The sequence below is a fragment of the Choloepus didactylus genome, chromosome 14 (assembly GCF_015220235.1).
Source record: "Choloepus didactylus isolate mChoDid1 chromosome 14, mChoDid1.pri, whole genome shotgun sequence".
NCBI lineage: Eukaryota > Metazoa > Chordata > Mammalia > Pilosa > Megalonychidae > Choloepus > Choloepus didactylus.
Genome location: NC_051320.1, coordinates 23,293,052 through 23,311,926, shown reverse-complemented (window position 1 = coordinate 23,311,926; position 18,875 = coordinate 23,293,052). Strand labels below are relative to the sequence as shown.

Genomic DNA, 18,875 nt, shown 5'->3' with positions numbered 1-18,875 from the left:
TTTCCAAAGATGAAACACAAATGGCTAAAAAGCACATGAAAATATGTTCCTCTTCATTAGCTATTAGGGAAATGCAAATCAAAATCACAATGAGATAACATCTCACTCTTATAAGAATGGCCACTATTAAACAAACAGGAAACCACAAATGTTGGAGAGGATGTGGAGAAATGGGAACACTTATTCACTGCTGGTGGAAATGTAAAATGGTACAATTGCTGTGAAAGACAGTTTGTTGGTTCCTTAGAAAACTAAATATTGAGTTGCCCTATGACCTAGAAATTCTGCTACTTGGTATTTTCCCAGAAGATCTGAAAGCAGGGACACGAACAGACATTTGTATACCGATGTTCGTAGTGGCATTATTCACAATTGCCAACAGATGGAAACAATCCAAGTGTCCATCAACAGAAGAATGGATATACAAAATGTGGTGTATACATTCGATGGAATATTAAGCAGCAATAAGAAAGAATGAGGTCATGAAGCATGCAACAACATGGATGAACCTTGAGTACATAATGCCTAGTGAAATAAGCCAGACACAAGAGGACAGATATTATATGATTTCACTAGTATGAACTACCTAGAAAATGTAAAATCAGAGTCTTAAAATGTAGAATATAGGGAACCTAGAGATAGACAGAAGCTAGAGAAGAGGGAGTGGTTGCCTAATATGTATAGAATTGTTAACAGGGTTGAACTTAAATGTTTGGGAATGGTTAGATGTGATGGTAGTTTGTTATTGGGATTATAAGTAACAGTGTGGTATTTAGTAGGTGAATTTGATTGAAAGGGGTTGTTTAAAGTTATGTATGTCACTGATTAACACTACAAATACAAATAAGTTCTTGCATGAACTACTACAAATTTATGACACTTGTACAAAGAGTTAAAATAAATGTGTTGCAGACCACATGTATAGCATTATAACATTTAAACATATTCTATCTTTAAAAAAAAGTTAATCAGTACAGAATTTCTTTTTGGGGTGATAGAAAAGTTTTGGTTATGAATGATGGTGATGGTAGCACAACATTGTTAATGTAATTAACACCACTTATATGTATATATATATATATGGAAGTGTTAAGTGTTAGAGAAGCTTGATGTATGCAAGCTACTGTCAAATGTTTAGATAATAGATAATAAATGTCATAAAATGCTAAAAGTTGGCAAATCTGTGTATCTTGGTGAGGGGTACATATTGGAGCTGTATGTATTGCTTTTGAATTATTTTTTCAACTTTCTTCTAAGTTTGGAGTTATTTCAAAATAAAAAGCTAAAAAGAAAAGTCGTTTACTGCTTATAATGATTATTATTCGACGACAAAGACTATTGGATCCAGATTATGGGAAAAGTTGGCCTCTCCTAAAATTGGAAGAACTGTCAGTATTTTCCAAAAAGTAGACTAAAAGCCTCAGAATGAGGGGAAGAGGGTAGGGTGGGAATGCTTATTGAAAATGCAGATTACTAGGTTCCACCTAGACCGCCAAATCAGGATCTCTGGGAGTTAGACCCAGAAATCTGCATTTTTAAACTTATAACTCAGTGATTCTTACGCTCTCTAAAATTTGAGGAACACTGGGCAGATAGCTTCATAAGGACTCTTTCAATTCTCTCACTTAAAAAAATTTTTTTAATTATTTCTTAGACAAAATTTAGTATAAATATAATTTATTGACATTTAGAAGATTCTTTCATTGATTCAGTATCAGTGGGACATACTCCACATATAATTTAACACAACTCAATGATTTTATGTTTTCATCATGTTTAGAGACCATGGCATTTTTAAATTTCTATTTAGAATTATCTCTGTGTTTTGCAGGTATCTGGGTGGCAATTACATTGCTGTCATAGAAGGTTTAGAAGGATTAGAAGAACTAAGAGAGCTTCATGTTGAGAGTCAGAGGCTTCCCCTTGGAGAAAAGCTTCTGTTTGATCCCAGAACTCTTCATTCTTTGGCAGTAAGCCCACACATTTCAGTCTTTTGTCAAGGAATATAGTGATTAACATGCTAACATGGTACAGGAAGTCGGGAATGGTATGTTTGGACACATTCTGTATCTGTATACGGCCACTTCAGAGTTTATTAGAGGGATAAAGCTAATTTTTCCCACAATTTCTCAGAGACTCAGCATTTATGAAAGGGGCTTTACAATGCCTGCCTCTTACGGTAATTGGAAGGATCAAATGAAGGATGTGAAAAGGTTATGTAAACTATGAAGTTCTAATACAGATGTTAATTCATGCATAATTTGGGCCTTGGTGATTATCATGACTCACAACTGAAAATTTTTGGGAAAAAGCCTAATAAAAGAGGAGTGCACAATTAGTTGGCGAATTTTAAACAACCTAGGCAGCCATGACAATAGTAAGACGTTTTCACCCTGGATTTTGATTCGAGTGTGGACTGTACTATCTACGGTTCTGCCTCATCAGAGCCATGCAAGTCTGGGAGCATCAGGCTTAGCCACCTGCCACCAGCCACCCCACAGGGAGGTGCCACCATGAGCTGAGAAGTCAGAGGGCAGCACCAAGGCAACTGCAAATCCTTAGCATGGAATTTCCTGGGATAGGCTGGCTTCAAGCTGGATAAGGAGTCACAGGTGGAACATCGTCGTTTTCACTGATTTCACCTGTTTTTCTTTAGAGGGCACAGAAATGGAGAGCGGTGGAAGGTTTTTGAACTAAATTGATTAAAATTGAAGAGTAGGGCTTTAAATTGGAAGAGAAAGAAGTAGGCGACTTTTCTATTCTGCTCCCTCAATTCCCCCCATAGATTCAACTGCCACCAACCTCAGCTCAAACTCAGCTGATACATTTAGACCTCACTGGGGGCACGACTAGTTTTATTCAAAATGCCACTGAAAACATCTCTGCTAGCTTGATTTTTGCACAAATTCAGGCAAATTCTGAAATTCTAAATATAAGACATCATGTTTTTAGTTGTATTCCAAATCTAAATGTATTGGGAAATATCTTCTCTAAAGATTAAGTTGAGTGTGGATGCCTTAGTGGGTATACTCCATTTTGGTAGAGACTCCTAGCTCTCAGATTTTAAATGACTTTGATTCAGTGTTGCTGCATTGTATATGTTTGTCCTCATTAACCACTGATATCAAACTTCCTCTTGTTAATTAGCTGATTATTATTTTAAGTGGCTTCTGAACATATTATGGATTGTCAAGAGAAAACAATATAGAGAGGTAGAGATAAGAATAAAAACCAGATTCTCTTTCATTCTTCATCATGTTTCCTATTCAAAAAAGCAAAGATAAAAACTATTTTTCCTATGTAAGCCCAAATTCTAGTGATATTTAGCACAAAATTATAATTTGCTTAACTAAAATAATTTTTTTTCTAAATTATCTTCTCATTTGTTTGCTTTACTAAGGTATCTTTTCACTTCTTTGCTTCTTGATTCTTAGGTATTTTTTCCTATAAATTTCTCTTATATGCTGGAAGAGGAAAATAGGAGTTATGGAGGAACTGTAGGCAAAAATAACAAGTTCAATCACAATTACTTATGGTTCTAAAAGTTCCATCTGAGAAAATTATCATGACATAAAAACAAAATTTCCATGGCTTTTTATTTTCTTACCTAGCAAAACAGCCTGAGCTGATGAATCTTAATTTGTCAAGAAAGCCTAGGATTTCTGGTTTCTATACATAGTATTTAACAAGAAGATTTACTAAGACTAACTGAATTTTTTCTCCCACAGAAATCCCTCTCTATATTGAATATCAGCAATAATAATATTGATGACATAAGAGACTTAGAAATATTGGAGAATCTTAATCAGCTCATAGCAGTTGACAACCAACTTCTACACGTGAAGGTACTGTAAAGAAAATTTAATTTTAAAATATTTACATGACATTGTGATTGGAAAATACTTATGTTTTGAATTAGCTATAAAATTATCACTTTAAAAATTATTCTGGGTTTTCTCTAAAACTAGCTTATGAATCTCTACTACTTAATATATTTATTTTCATGTTTCTGCCCTCTTACCTGGTTTTCCCCTCCATTCTCCCATCCCTTGCCAACAGAAAAAAGTTTCGAGAGGAAATATGTTTTTTCTTCTCTATATTATTTTTCTATCAGAGTTTCCCTCTAGACACTAGATAACCTGACCCTTAGCTCTGATTTTCCAATGAATGAATTTCTAAGAACTATGACTAGAACTGAACTCTCTTATGGGTGTTCCTATTTGGATCTTGAACTTGTTCTAATTTTCACCAGTTTTATTCATATCATGTCATAGTCATTCATTCATGCATTCATTCATTCAAATATGGATTGGGTACCTATATATGTGGCAGGCACTGTACTAAGCAGTATAGACAGAAGAAGCAGGGTTACATACAGTCCCTGGCCTCAAGAAACTCCCAGTCAACAAGTAAGACTACAATGTGATTCTATTTTCCTTGGCCCTGTGGTAGCCCTAACTCAGCCTGAGGCTAGGAAAGACTTCCTGGACACAGTCATCCTTGAGTTCATTGTCATGAACTCACAGTTTCTGGTTTGGCATCGGGATGGGCTGTGGTATAATTTCTTGAGATGGGGAACACAGGAGGAAAATGGGCTCCTTTCTCCCATAAGCAGAGCTCTTCTTTTCAAAACTCTTACCAGACAACCATCTGCCAAACCTAAAGAGCTATCCCTGGCCTGTTTCCAAATTCAGACTTATTAGCTGGCTCATCCCATGATGACTGGAAGAAGTAGATAATTATGCAAATAAACAATATATAGATATATAAACTATATATGTATCCTAATACAAATCAATTCTTCAAAATATCCAACATGCCACTGAACAATCAGGATGGATGTTTAAAATAAAAAGACCATAATAGTAATAGTTGGAGACTTCAATACACCTCTTTTAGTAATTGATAGAACATCTAAACAGAAGATCAACAAGGAAATAGAGGACTTGAACAACATTATTAGCCAATTAGACCTAATAGACAAATACAAAACACTCCATCCAACAACAGCAGAATATACATTCTTCTCAAGTGCACATGGAATATTTTCTAGGATAGATCATATGTTAAGCCACAAATCTAATCTTAATACATTTTAAAATATTGATATCATACAAAGTATCTTCTCAGACCACAATGGAATAAAGTTAGGAATCAAAAACAGAAGGAAAACCATAATACTTACAAACATGTGGAAACTAAACAACACACTCTTAACCAATGGATGAAAGAAGAAATCATAAGGGAAAGTAAGAAATATCCTGAGACAAATGAAAATAAAACAAAATATACCAAAATTTATAGGATGCACAGTAGCCTTGATTCTTGAGGATGACTGCGTAACTATGTCGCTTACATGGTGTGACTGATCCTTGTGGCTCACACACCCTTTATCCAGTGTATGCACAGATGAATAGAAACATGGGGACAAAAACTAAATGAAAAATAGAGTGGAATAGGAGGGACAGAATGCTTTGGGTGTTCTTTTTTTACTTTTATTTTTATTCTTATTTTTATTCTTTTTGGAGTAAGAAAAATGTTCAAAAATTGATTGGGGTGATGAATGCACAAATATATGGTACTGTGAACAGCTGATTATATACTGTGGATGACCGTATGGTATGTGAATATATCTCAATAAAACTGAATTTAAAAAAATTATGGGATGCAGCAAAGGAAGTGCTCAGAGGGAATGTATAACTCTAAATGCCTACATTAAAAAAGAAGACAGATCACAAAACAATAACCTAACTTCACAGCTATAGAAACTAGAATAAGAAGAGCAAACTAAACCCAAAGTTAGTAGAAGGAAAGAAATAGTAAATATTAGCACAGAGATAAGTGGTATAGAGAAGAGAAAAACAACAGAAAGAATCAACAGAACAAAAAGCTGGTTTTTGAAAAGATCAACAAAATCAACAAGCATTTAGCCAGACTGACAAGGAAAAAGAGAGGACCCAAATAATTAAAATCAGGAATGAAAGTGGGGATATTACTACCAATCTTACAGAAGTAAAAAGGATTATAAGAGGATACTATGAACAACTATATGCCAACAAATTAGAAAACATAGGTGAAATGGACAAATTTCTAGAAACATACAAACTACCTATTCTGGCACAAGAAGAACTATAAAACCTCAAAAGATGTAAAACAATGATTACAATTGAATCAGTAATTAATAACTCCCCAACAAAGTCCAGGACTGGATGGTTTCAATGCTGACTTGTACCAAATATTTAAAACAGATTTAATACCAATCCTTCTCAAACTCTTCCAAACCTAACTCATTCTATGAGGCCAGCATTATACTGATACTAAAGCCAGAAAAAATAGCACAAGAAAAGAAAATTAGAGTCCAATATTCCTTATGAATATAGACACAAAAATCCTCAACAAAATACTGGCAAACCAAAACCAACAGTATATTAAAAGGATTATACACCATGTCCAACCGGGATTTATTACAGGAATGCAAGGATAGTTCAACATTAAAAAATTAATCAGTGTAATACACCACATTAACAGAATGAAGAAAAAAACTACATGATCATCTCAAAAGGTGCAGAAAAGAAATTTGACAAAATCCAACTTCCTTTCATGAAAAAAACACTCAAAAAACAAGGACTAAAAGGGAACTTTCTTAACATGATAAAGGGCATTTATGAAAAAGCCACAGCAAATATATTCAATGGTGAAAGATTAAAAGCTTTCCCTCTAAGATCAGGAACAAGATAAGGAGGCCTACTGTCCCCATTGTTATTCAACATTGTACCAGAAATTCTAACCAGAGCAATCAGGCAAGAAAAAGAAATAAAAGGCATCCAAATTGGAAAGCAAGAAGTCAAATTATCCTTATTCGCAAATGACTTGATTCTATTTACAGAAAATCCCAAAGAATACACAAGAAAGCTACTAGGCCTAAAAAATGAATTCAGCAAAGTGTCAGGACCCAAGACAAACATGCGTAAGTTAGTTGGGTTTCTATACACCAGCAAAGGACAACTGGAAAAGGAAATCAAGAGAACAGTTCCATTTACAATAGCATCTAAAAGAATAAAATACTTGGTAATAAATTTAACCAAGGAGCTGAAATACTTAAATAGGAAATAAACACAAAAGATGGCCGAAAGAAATTAAGAATACCTAGATAAATGAAAAGACATCCTGTGTTCACAGATTGGAAGTTTTAATATTGTTAAGCTATCAATATTGCCTAAAGTGATCTACAAATTTAATGCAATCCCTATCAAAATTCCAGAAGCCCTTTTTGCAGAAATGGAAAAGCTGATCCTCAAATTCATATTGAATTGCAAGGGGCCCTAAATAGCCAAAATAATCTTTAAAAAGAAGAATAAAGTTAGAGGACTCACATTTCCTGATTTAAAAGCTTGCTACAAAGCTACAGTAATTAAAAGGGTGGTACTGGTATAGGGCAAAACATATAGACCAATGGAATAGAACTGAGAGTCCAGAGAGAAATCCACACATCTATGGCCAGCTGATTTTCAACAAGGCTGCCAAGTCCATTCAGTGATGAAGGAATAGTCTCTTAACAAATGGTGCTAGGACAACTGGAAATCCATATGCAAAAGAATAATGTCAACCCCTACCTCTCACCATATACAAAAATTAATTCAAAATGGACCAACAACCTAAATATAAGAGCTAATATTATAAATAACTCTTACAAGAGAACATAGAGACATAACCTCAGAAATTTGTAGTAGACAATGGATTTTTAGATTTTTACACCAAAAGCACAAGGAACAAAAGAAAAAAACAGATAAAGTAGACTCATCAAAATTTAAAACTTTTGTGCATCAAAGAACATTATGAAGAAAATGAAAAGACAACATACAGAATGGGAGAAAATACTTAGAAACCAGATATCTGATAAGGCTTTAATATCCAGAATATATAAAGAACTCCTGCAACTCAACAACAAAAAGACAAACAACCCAGATTATCAAAAAAGGCCTCTGTTCCAGTTTGCTAATGATGCTGTTATGCAAAATACCAGAAATGGATTGGCTTTTCCTAGAAACACAGGAACAACCTATACTGACTGACTCAAGAAGAAACAGAAGATCTCAACAAACCAATCCCAAGTAAAGAGATTCAGTTAGTCATCAAAAACCTTCCTACAAATAGAAGCCCAAGGCCAGATGGTTTCACAGGGAAATTTTACCAAATATTCCAAAAAAGAACTAACACCATTCCTGCTCAAACTTTTCCAAAAAATTGAAAAAAGGGAACACTACCTTACTCATTCTATGAAGCTAAAATCACTCTAATATCAAAACCTGATAAAGGTACTACAAGAAAGAAAACTACAGGCCAATCTTCCTAATGAATATAGATGCAAAATTCTCAAAAAAATGCTTTCAAATTGAATCCAATGGCACATTAAAAGAATTATGCACCATGACCAAGTGGGGTGTAGTCTAGGCATGCAAGGGTGTTTCAACACAAGAAAATCAATGTAATACAACACATTTATTAAGTTACAAATTTACAGTTCTACAGCCATAAAAGTGTCCAAACCAAGGCATAAACATGAGTATACCTTCACTGGAGAAAGGCCTTTGGCCTCCGGAAAACCTCTGTTAGCTCGGAAGGCATGAGGCTGGCATCTGCTTGCTCCTAGGTTGTGTTTCAAAATGGCGTTCTCCAAAATGTCAGCGTCAGCCTTCAACAGCCATCTTCAAAATGTCTCTCTAAGCTGCAGCGCTGAGCTCCTTCTGTCTGAGCTCTTCTAGGGCTCAGGTAAACTAATCAAGACCCACACTGAATGGGGGGCCACACCTCCATGGAAATAATCTAATCAAAGGTATTATCCATAGTTGGATGGGTAACATCTGCATGGAAACAGCCAATCCAAAGATCCCAACTTAATCAACACTAATATGACTGACCCAAGAATGGATTAAAGAACATGGCATTTTGGGGGACACAATACATCCAAACCAGCACAGTCTCTGATACAACACTACAACAAAAAGACAAACAACCCAATTTAAAAATTGGCAAAGGACTTCAACAGACATTTCTCCAAAGCAAAAAATGGACAATAAGCATATGAAAAGATGGTCAATATCATTAGCCGTTAGGGAAAATACAAATCAAAATTACAGGATACCATTTCATACCCACTAGAATGGCTATTATTTAAAAAAAAACTGAGAATAACAAGTGTTGGTAAGGACGGGGAGAAGTAGGAACCCTCATACATTGCTGGTGGTGGTGTAAAATGGTGCAGCTGCTGTGGAAAATGGGCAGTTCCTTAGAAATTTAAGAATAGAATTACCATATGATCCAGTAATCACACTTTGAGGTATACACCCCAAAAACTTGAAAGCAGAGACTAAAACAGTTATTTGCATACTGATGTTCATAGTTAATCACAACTGCCAAAAGATGGAAGCAATTCAAGTATCCACAATGGAAGAATAGATAAACAAAATGTGGTATATTCCTACAATGGAGTATTATTCAGCCATACAAAGGAATAAAGTTCTGAAACATGGATGAACCTTAAAGACATCATGTTGAGTCTTTAATTATTAATATTTTCCATTAGTGTGGTACCTTTGTTACAATTGATGAAAACAATATTATCTAATTATATTATTAATTATGGTCCATAGTTTACATTAATATGGACAAATATTGTATGAGCTCACTTATATAAAATAATTAGAATATGTGTATTCATAGAGTCAGAAATTAGAATTCAGACTACCAGGGGTAGAGGTGGCAGTGAGTAGTTAATGCTTAATTGGTACAGCGTTTCTGTTTGGAGTGATGGAAAAGTTTTGGTAATGGATGGTGGTGATGGCAGCACAGCATTGTGAATGTAACTAATATCACTGATTTGTATACTTGAAAGCAATTAAAACAGAAAATTTTAGGTTGGATATATGTTACTGCATAAAAATATTTTAAACCCATAGAATTATACTACACAAAGAGTGAATATTAATGTAAACTATGGACTATAATTAATAATATAATTAGGTAATATTGTTTCATCAATTGTAACAAAGGTACCACACTAATGCAAAATATTAATAATTGGGAAAACTGTGGGTGTGGGTATGTAGGGGCAGGGGTGGCATATGGGGAATCTGTATTCTATGCACAATTTTTCTGTAAACCTATGTTCTAGTTTGCTAATGCTGTCAGAACGCAAAACACCAAAGATGGATTGGCTTTTATAAAAGGGGGTTTATTTGGTTACAAAGTTACAGTCTTAAGGCCATAAAGTGTCCAAGGTAACGCATCAACAGTCAGGTACCTTCACTGGAGGATGGCCAATGGTGTCCGGAAAACCTCTGTTAGCTGGGAAGGCACGTGGCTGGCGTCTGCTCCAAGTTCTGGTTTCAAAATGGCTTTCTCCCAGGACATTCCTCTCTAGGCTTCAGCTCCTCAAAAATGTCACTCTTATGTTCAGAGATAGATTGTGGTGATGAATGCATAACTATGTTATCATACTGTGGACAGTGGATTGTATACCATGGATGATTGTATGGTGTGCGAATGTATTTCAATAAAACTGAATTTAATAAAAAAAAGAAAAAAAAAAGTCACTCTTAGTTGCTCTTGGGGCATTTGTCCTCTCTTAGCTTCTCCAAAGCAAAAGTCTGCTTTCAAAGGCTGTCTCCAAAATGTCTCTGAAAGCTGAAGCTCCTCTTCAAAATGTCACTCTCAGCTGCACTGAGATCCTTCTGTTTGTCAGCTCATTTATATGGCTCTAGTGATTTAATTTAGACTCACCCTGAATGGGTGGGGTAACACCTCCATGGAAATTATCCAATCAGAGTCATCACCCACAGTTGGGTGGGGCACATCTCCGTGGAAACACTCAAAGAATTACAATCTAATTAACACTGATAGGTCTGCCCACACAAGATTACATCAAAGATAACGGTGTTTGGAGGGACATAATACATTCAAACTGGCACTACCTACAACTGCTCTTACTTAGGAAAAAAAAGGCCTTTAAGAAGACGACACTCCTGCTGAGAGCTAAAGAATGAGAAAAAAGAAAGCTGTGCACAGAACTAGGGCCTGCATAACAGCAGATGCAAAGGCTCTGAGGCAGAAGGGAGTTAAGAGTGTCCAACGAGCAAAAAAGAGGCTAGTTAACTATGGTAGGGTCACCAGTGCCTGGCTCAGTTATACTGACATGTTGTAGGTGCTCAATGAATAACTGTTGAATGAATGAACAAGCAACAGCACAATATGAGGTTGGAAAGGAAGCACTGGGGCCAGAACCTAAAGGTCCTTATGGACAATGGTCAAGAGTTTTTACTTTATTCTAAGGGCAATAGAAAGTCACTGAAAGGATTATATTTTTGAAAAGATTTCTCTACTGTGTGAAAAATGGATTTCAAAAATGGAAGCAAAGAAATCACTTGGGAGACTATGCAGAGCCTAATCAAAGATGAAGAGGAATGGATGGATAGGACATATATTTTTGGGTAGAACCCACAAAAACTGTAGATGAATAAGATATAGGAATAAAGGAAATGGAAGAACCAAGGAGGTCTCCTAGGTTTCTGATGAGAAACTGGGGATACAGTGGCAGCTTTTACCAGTTGGGGGATACTAGGGAAGGAATAGAAAGAGAATTCTATTGAAATACCTATTGGACATTGATATGGAAATGTCAAGTAGCCATCTGGAGTTCAGGGGAGAAGTGTGATTGGAGAGTTTGCAAGTGAATAGCATTTATATGATATTTAGAGCCACAGAACTATATGAAAAATAATGGAGACAGAGCAAAAAAGAGGTGCAAGACCAAGCAGAGAAACATTCCAACATTTAGAGAGCAGTTAGATGAGAAGGACCTAGAGGAGTCAGTAAGATAGAAGACGAGAAAAAAGGAGCTTCAAGGAGAGAGTGGTCACTTGTATTAAATGCTGTTGAGTGGTTAAGATGAGGGCAGATATACTGGATCTGGCAGTAGAGAGATTAGGTCTGGTCAAGCATGCATATTTTTTGCACACTTCAGGATAGAGTGCCTCAACAAGGTTTGTTTTTTCTTCTAACCAAAGTCACATGGGCTTATTAGAAATTTCTTTCCAGGTAATGGCTTGACAATAGTTTTTCAGTCTTTTTATGAAATACTTTCCCTATACCTGAAATTTCAGTATATAAACTAAAGCGGAAAAGAACGGAAAATTAAAAAACCGGGATAGAATACCTTGAAAACAAAGTTACAAGGAACAGGTTTAACTTGTGTAGAAGTTGAGCCAGAGCGACTCTGGGACAAATACTACAGCAGAGGGTAATGAAGAAGACTGGGAGGACTTAAGTGAAAAAATGAATACTGAAATGTTAGGGTGTCTACACTTCCTTTCTTCTCATGCACACAAACCAGGCTCTACTCCCCAAACCCTGCCAGCTAGATCTATAAGCCTGGGTAAGAGATTGCAGGATTCCTCTGAAGGGATATTGACCAGCCCAAGAGAAAAGAGCTCCCAATTCTGAGATTTAAGGTTTCCACATGGTTATTGCCAGGTGCCTGCCAAAGTCAACAGCCTTTCCCTCACATATAGTGCTTTCACTCACTTTCATTGTCATGCACTTAAAATGAACAGGTAGCTCAGGATCAGCAGACATCTGAGGAGAGCCGCTAAAACCAAAGACAGGCAGAAACAAAAAGAAAGAAGATCTCAGGAGAAACAACATGGAACAACGAAAAACATTTTTTTAAATCTCACTATAATTAATTTCCTAAGAAAGATAAAAAGGATTCCACAACCATGAAATTAAAACAGGATTCTATTTTGTTTTTTTAAAAAAGGAACATTAAGTGAACGAGAGCACTTGGTCATTAAAAATAGGAAAGGAGAAATTACATACTCAATATAAGGTTTAATGATAAATATGAGGAAGACTCCCAGAAAGAACAAAAAGAGAAATATGGAAAAGAAGCAAGTAAATATTTAAAAAGAAACTTAAAGAATTGAGGAGATCCAATATATGACTATTAAGAGTACCAGACTCAAAGTATAGGAAAAAAAGTGGAGAAAGAAAATTATATTTACAAAATAATATAATGGGCCATGATGCAGTAACTGGGACCAGAATCATGCCCCCACCAAAAACAGAGAACTAGACAAAATACATGAAACAACTTTTTTCAGACCTTGGACAACAGGCAACACAGGGCAGTGATCCCTACGAGAAGGAAAACAAGGTGAGCTCTATAATTATCCCAGCTTTCTGCCTGAAGGAACTTCCCAGATCACAATGCAAGGAGAATCCCAAACAGAGCACAAGTGTCCACAACTGAGAGGACAATTCAGAGAATACAGGCTAAGGTAATGGAATTTTGGAGGCAGAGAGCTAGAGAAGGCGCTATGTAGAAAAAGAATTCCAGAAATCTGCGTTGAGGTTCCTTTGAGTACGCTGCTGAATACTAAGCCATTTATGCATAAGATGAAACATCTCAAGGCTGGCAAAGAATGTACAGGGAACTGTGGAAGGACCAATTCCCAGAGCCCACACAGGGCTGAGAGATATTCAATTTCTCTGGCCAAGCAGAGTAGATAGTCCTTCCTGAACATCCAGATCCATTCAGTAGAGATCAGAGAAGATGACAACTAAATAGTAGAGTTAAACAGAACCAGAGCAAAGAGTCACTGTAAACCCACCCTCATAAAGCTTAAAATCAACCTTTGAGAAGAAAAGTCTTATTGGAAGTAATTTAAGTGCCAGCAAGAACAAAGTCCAACACTGTTTTAAAGGAAGACGACAGAGTCCAGCATTCAACAATATAAAATTCCTAATGTCCAGCATTCGATCAATAATTACTAGAAAATCCCAAAAGCGTAAAAATATAAATCATAACTGGAGAAAAACCAGTCAAGAAAAAACACGCAGATAGGACTTTTAAAAAGCTATTATAAATGTGCTCTAAAGTTTAAAGAAAGCATGAACATAAAGAGAAGAGAAATGGAAGATAAGAGCAAGGTATTTTGATTTATTGACTCCAGGAATCCACAGAGTCCAGCCAATGCATGGCACAAAATAGGCACCCACAAAATGTTTACAGAATGAATGAATAAGGGAATAAAAGACATTCAACCATCCAGGGCAGGAAATGCAAACCATTTAGCAAACTCAAGTGGCTGGTATATCTCTATCTTCAATAGAGAGAAGATATCCAGGGAGTCAGCATGAAATTCCAAGTTCTTTCACTTCCAGATAGAGGACACACACAATTAAAAAAGCCTGGACACATCTTCTTGGGAGCTTTGAATATAGACATTGCAAAATTGACTTTTGTGGTCCATTTAAAATCATCCTTTGAAGGCTTAGTCAAAGGAAATGAAGTTCAGCATCAGAATATTAACTCTGTCATTGCTTTGTGTATTCCCAGGATTGGCATCTCTATGTATATTTTTTTACCTTTAATTTTTTCTTATTCTTTATGCTCACTGAAGTTGCCCAAAAGCTACTGACATCAAGCACTATGTCACAAGGGAGAAAGCTCAATGTGCCAGACTTAGGGTTGCTGACATCCATCCTAAGAGTCATCAGCCAGAGACAGCTTTGTGCCATGGGGAAAACAAAATAGACATCATTAGAGAATCCTCACAGAACTGCTATAATTACCTGAGGATTTTAGCACTTAGAGCAAAACTGCTTTTACACAGACATCAGTAGGTTCCTCAAATGCACCAAGAGAAAACGTGAAATAAGTGAGTGTGATTCTTACCTATCTCACTAGCAATGACATGAGGAAAGTAGATTTTTAAAAAACTGCTTTTGCTGATAAGTTACCCTTATGTCTAGAAATAATTTGAAGTCATTATTCAAATATGTATTAAAAATGGACTTTTTCACATTCATTATATTAAATATTGTAAAAACTGCAATATTACCTGATAATATGAAAGCCTGTCAATCAATTCTGTACATGGATTTTCTGTGAAGTTGTAAACTATGTTAGTGATTTGTGTGTATTTTCAACAAATTGTCTTCTCCTAGTCCTGTTCCATAGAACTGAATGTACTTGTCTTTTGACCTGGGAGACTCATTTTTAAGTATCTGCTTTAATTTCAGAAAAAAATGAAAAAATAATGTTCCATTAGGATGGCTAAATAACTTTGAATCTTCCAATCAAGATTCTGGTTTGAGCAGTGAGAAAGAGAAAGCTATTAAAGAAAAATTTAAAGAGACACACGTAGCAAGGAAAAGTACGATAAGGGTAACTGAAATTCTTGACTGTGTGGAAGGAATAGAAAAGGAAAAAGAAAAGAGAATTAGGTGGCTGAGAAATACTGGCATTCCCAAGCAATGCTCCTGCCCTGCCTTACTCAGGGTCCAAGCACCCCAGGGGAGCAGGTGCCCTTAGAGGTAGGTAGAGGCACAGGACATGGGCCTGGAAGAAGCCAGGGGACCACGTGGTTACTGCAACATCTTGGTCCTTCCTGCTGCTTGGGATTTATTCCCTTCCCTCTTTTCACCTCTGCAGAACCACAGCTGTCAGGTTCTCCTTCACCCCAACATCCTCCAACCTTGCCCTCAGTTCTCCTATTTCCGAGTCCAAAGCTGGTCCAGGGCAGGGACTTCTATGGCAGGACTATATAGAAAGGGTTTGGGGGAGATGAAATAGAAGAGAAGGGAAGGGAAGACCCATCTTTCCTTTTTCCATGTCTTTGGTCTCTCTCATCAGCAGTGTCTTCAAAACAGTTCCATCTTATTTCTCCATGATAATTCCCATTGTGCTCCTAACCTCAGACCCTCCTCCCACCTCCTGTTCATTCATTTGTGCACCCATTCATGCATTCATTTCTTTTGATCCATTCATGGAACACACAGAATGTGTGGCACCACTTGCTAGGCAGTGGGAGAGACAATAATGAGCAACAACCAGCTTTGTGGAGGCTTCAGCATGGAGGCGAGACATTAAGCACACAATCACCCACTACAAGGGAGAAGTAGGTGGCAATAAGGATCCATAATAGAACGATTTACCCTAATTAGGGAGGTCAGTGAAGGCTTCCCCATGGAAGAGATTGCTGAGTTGATGTCTGAGAGAAGGACTTAACCAGGCAATGGGAATAGCATGTGCAAAGGCCCTGGGGCCAGAGGGAAACACAAGGGACTCAAAGTGGAGAAAGGGAAGGTGGAGTATGGTGCAAATTTAGGCTACCAGGTAGATGGGCTGGACTTATGTGGATCCATTGAGAGTGTCTCAGACAGGGGTGAAGTAATTAGAAATAGCATTTTGAAAAGATCAGTGTGGAACACAGATTGGAAGAGCCCAGCCTAGTTAGGAAGTGAGAGATGGTGGAAATTTGAATAGGATGGGGGTGGAAATGAAGAGCATGGACAGATTGGAGACTATTTAAGAAGGAAAGTGAACAGAAATTGGTGGTGAAGTTGGTTATAGGGAATGTAATAGAGGGAGATGTCAAGAATGACTTCCCAGCTTCTGCCTTGCACAATAGCAAACAGGGAACTCAAGAGTCAGGTTTGAGGGAGCGAGAGATCGTAAGTTCAACTCATGTAGAGTTTGAAGTGCCTTTGAAATGTTTTAGAGGAGATATCAAGTAGACAATTAGATATGAGGCCAGAGCTCAGAGGAGAATAAATGTGGGAATCTTCAACATATAGGTAAGTGGTCACTGAAACTACCACTGTGAATGAGATTGCATGGAGAGATGGGGAGACAGGAAGAAGAGAGTATGATGAAATGCTCAAGGTGGCTTAACACAAAATCTGGTTGTTCCTCTGGTGTACAGATGACCCTTCCTTCCTCTCAAGGCGAATCACTGAGAACTTTATTATCCTTAAGGTGGCCATCGCTTCTCCTTAAAGATCTAAGTATAAACGGAGAAGGTGGTAGGTTACAGGAAGAAAACTTTTTTCTAGCTATGATGTTACCTTGTGCAGAGGTCCAGGAAAGGGACACAAATGTTTGGAAGGAATAAATGTAGATTATAGAAAAGGAAGCAAGTAAACTGACTCCTGAGGGTCTGCTGCAGGGGACAGCTGCTCCTGCTACCCAGTGGGAGTCCCAGGGTGCTGGAAACATGGCTATGCATTACAGGAGGTTTCATAGTACTGTCACTGCAGAGATATTCTCTGGGCTTTTTCTCAATTAAATAGGTTTTCACGGGCTGTGCCAGGCAACGATCCAACAGGTATAATATCGTTTTTGTAAGATGTATTCTGAATTTTCAAAAGCAACTTTTAGAAAACAGCCTGTTCATAAATTGGGGATTTCTTTGGTCAGAGGTTTGTTCCTTGTTGGGAGATTCATGAAGGATCCATGGAATTTGCAAGATTGTAGAATCACAAAGCCATGAAGGGAGCGGTCAGCAGGGAAAGATGCTTCAAAGAACTAAGAATGAGAAGGTCTGAGTTTGGCAGCATGAGGATCGGTGGGGGTTAGCGGTGTCTTTTCAATAGCGCCAGGCTTCAGGAGTGCAGGGGTTGAGAAAGTAGAGACGGTGGTCTAGACCCTTCTTGCTCCAAATGTGGTCCCAGGACCAGCACCAGCAGCATCAGAAATGCAGAATCTCAGGTTCTGCCCAGACCTAACAAATTCTGAATCTGCTTTTAAAGACAATCCCTAGGTGAAGCTTAGGCACATGAAGCACTGGTCTGGACTACTCTTCAGAGTTTCTGGCTGTGGTAGATAAGAGAGAGAATGAAGTCAGAGGGAAGAGAGAGATTGGAAACACAAGAGAGAAGATCCCAAGGGGAAGAGGACTGGTGGAGAAGGAACCAGATCAAAAGAACTGATTACCCTGGGAAAAGAGGTGGGATGCTTCCTTGGTTGAGAACGATGGGAGTGAGAAAGGAAAGAGGAACTGTGAGGCCAAAGGCAGAAAACTGAAAAAAAAAAAAAAAAAAGATTGTGAGATGACCCACTTCTCCCCAGTAAAATTAATGCCAGGGTGAACCATTGAGAATGAGGAAAAAAGAGAGATTTTAGTCCACACAATACTCCATAGTTTAGAAACTTATCATTAACTCATAGGGCTCTAGTTTAAATGACATTTACTTTTAATGCTATTTCCTTACATTTTCTTCTGTAATTCCTTTAAGCAAATATACATCAATATGAAATACTTTAATGACCATTTACATGTAAAACTTTTGCACTTCCACAGCTAGTTTGAAGAATGTAATTTGAGCCAAGAATGTCACCGGGGCAAACATAGCTTGTTGACAGTATTGTTAAACAAATATCAAGGCTGCAAAACATATACAAACCTGAAAGAACAAATTTATTTTTAAATACAGTTTTTATGTCTACAAAGTCTGCTAAATCAATAAAATGATCTGAAAAGTTCATTTCACAGTCAAATACATTAGTGATTTACTTCATCGGTTTTCTGATGACCATTTATCATGAGGTATAGCATCCTCAGAATGAATGGCGGAAATAAAAAACTTGACGTGCTTGCCTCTTACATAAACTAAATATTTGATTTAAGACACAAATGAACAAACCACGATGGCCTGTCATGTTTCCCCAGTTTCTAATTTATTCAACCTCTGCTCAGTATTGATCCTGACAAGCAGAGTGGCCCAAAGATAAATTTATTCACTCCACAGTTTAGTCAGAAACAAGCCAAAAATTATAGATTTTCCCAGGGAGATGATGACAGGCAGTCATGGGGATGACAAATGGCCGTCTGTAGGTTTAGTTAGGACAGTTGGGCCAGACGTTTCCGATAAAGATTGGAGTGTGCTGGTCAAATACAGGTTCATCACTGGCCATCTTTAATTGTGGAGAGAGCACCGCCAGGGCTGCAGACGTCTGTAAAGGCACTTAGGCCCAGCCCCTGCCCGGGAAATGGAATACGCTCCTCAGTATTCTGCAACACTCCTCTAAGTGG

General features: G+C 37.2%; 1 protein-coding gene across 5 annotated transcripts in view; it reads left to right on the top strand.

The window, feature by feature from the left end:
• Nucleotides 1–18,875, top strand: part of PPP1R42 (protein phosphatase 1 regulatory subunit 42) — a 68,074-nt gene that overhangs the window by 17,069 nt on the left and 32,130 nt on the right. For all 5 annotated transcript variants that reach the window (XM_037802963.1, XM_037802960.1, XM_037802961.1 and 2 more), the window contains exons 4-5: nucleotides 1,832–1,970; nucleotides 3,729–3,845. In XM_037802963.1, the coding sequence (XP_037658891.1) occupies nucleotides 1,832–1,970; nucleotides 3,729–3,845 (256 nt within the window). The remainder of the gene's footprint in view (nucleotides 1–1,831; nucleotides 1,971–3,728; nucleotides 3,846–18,875) is intronic.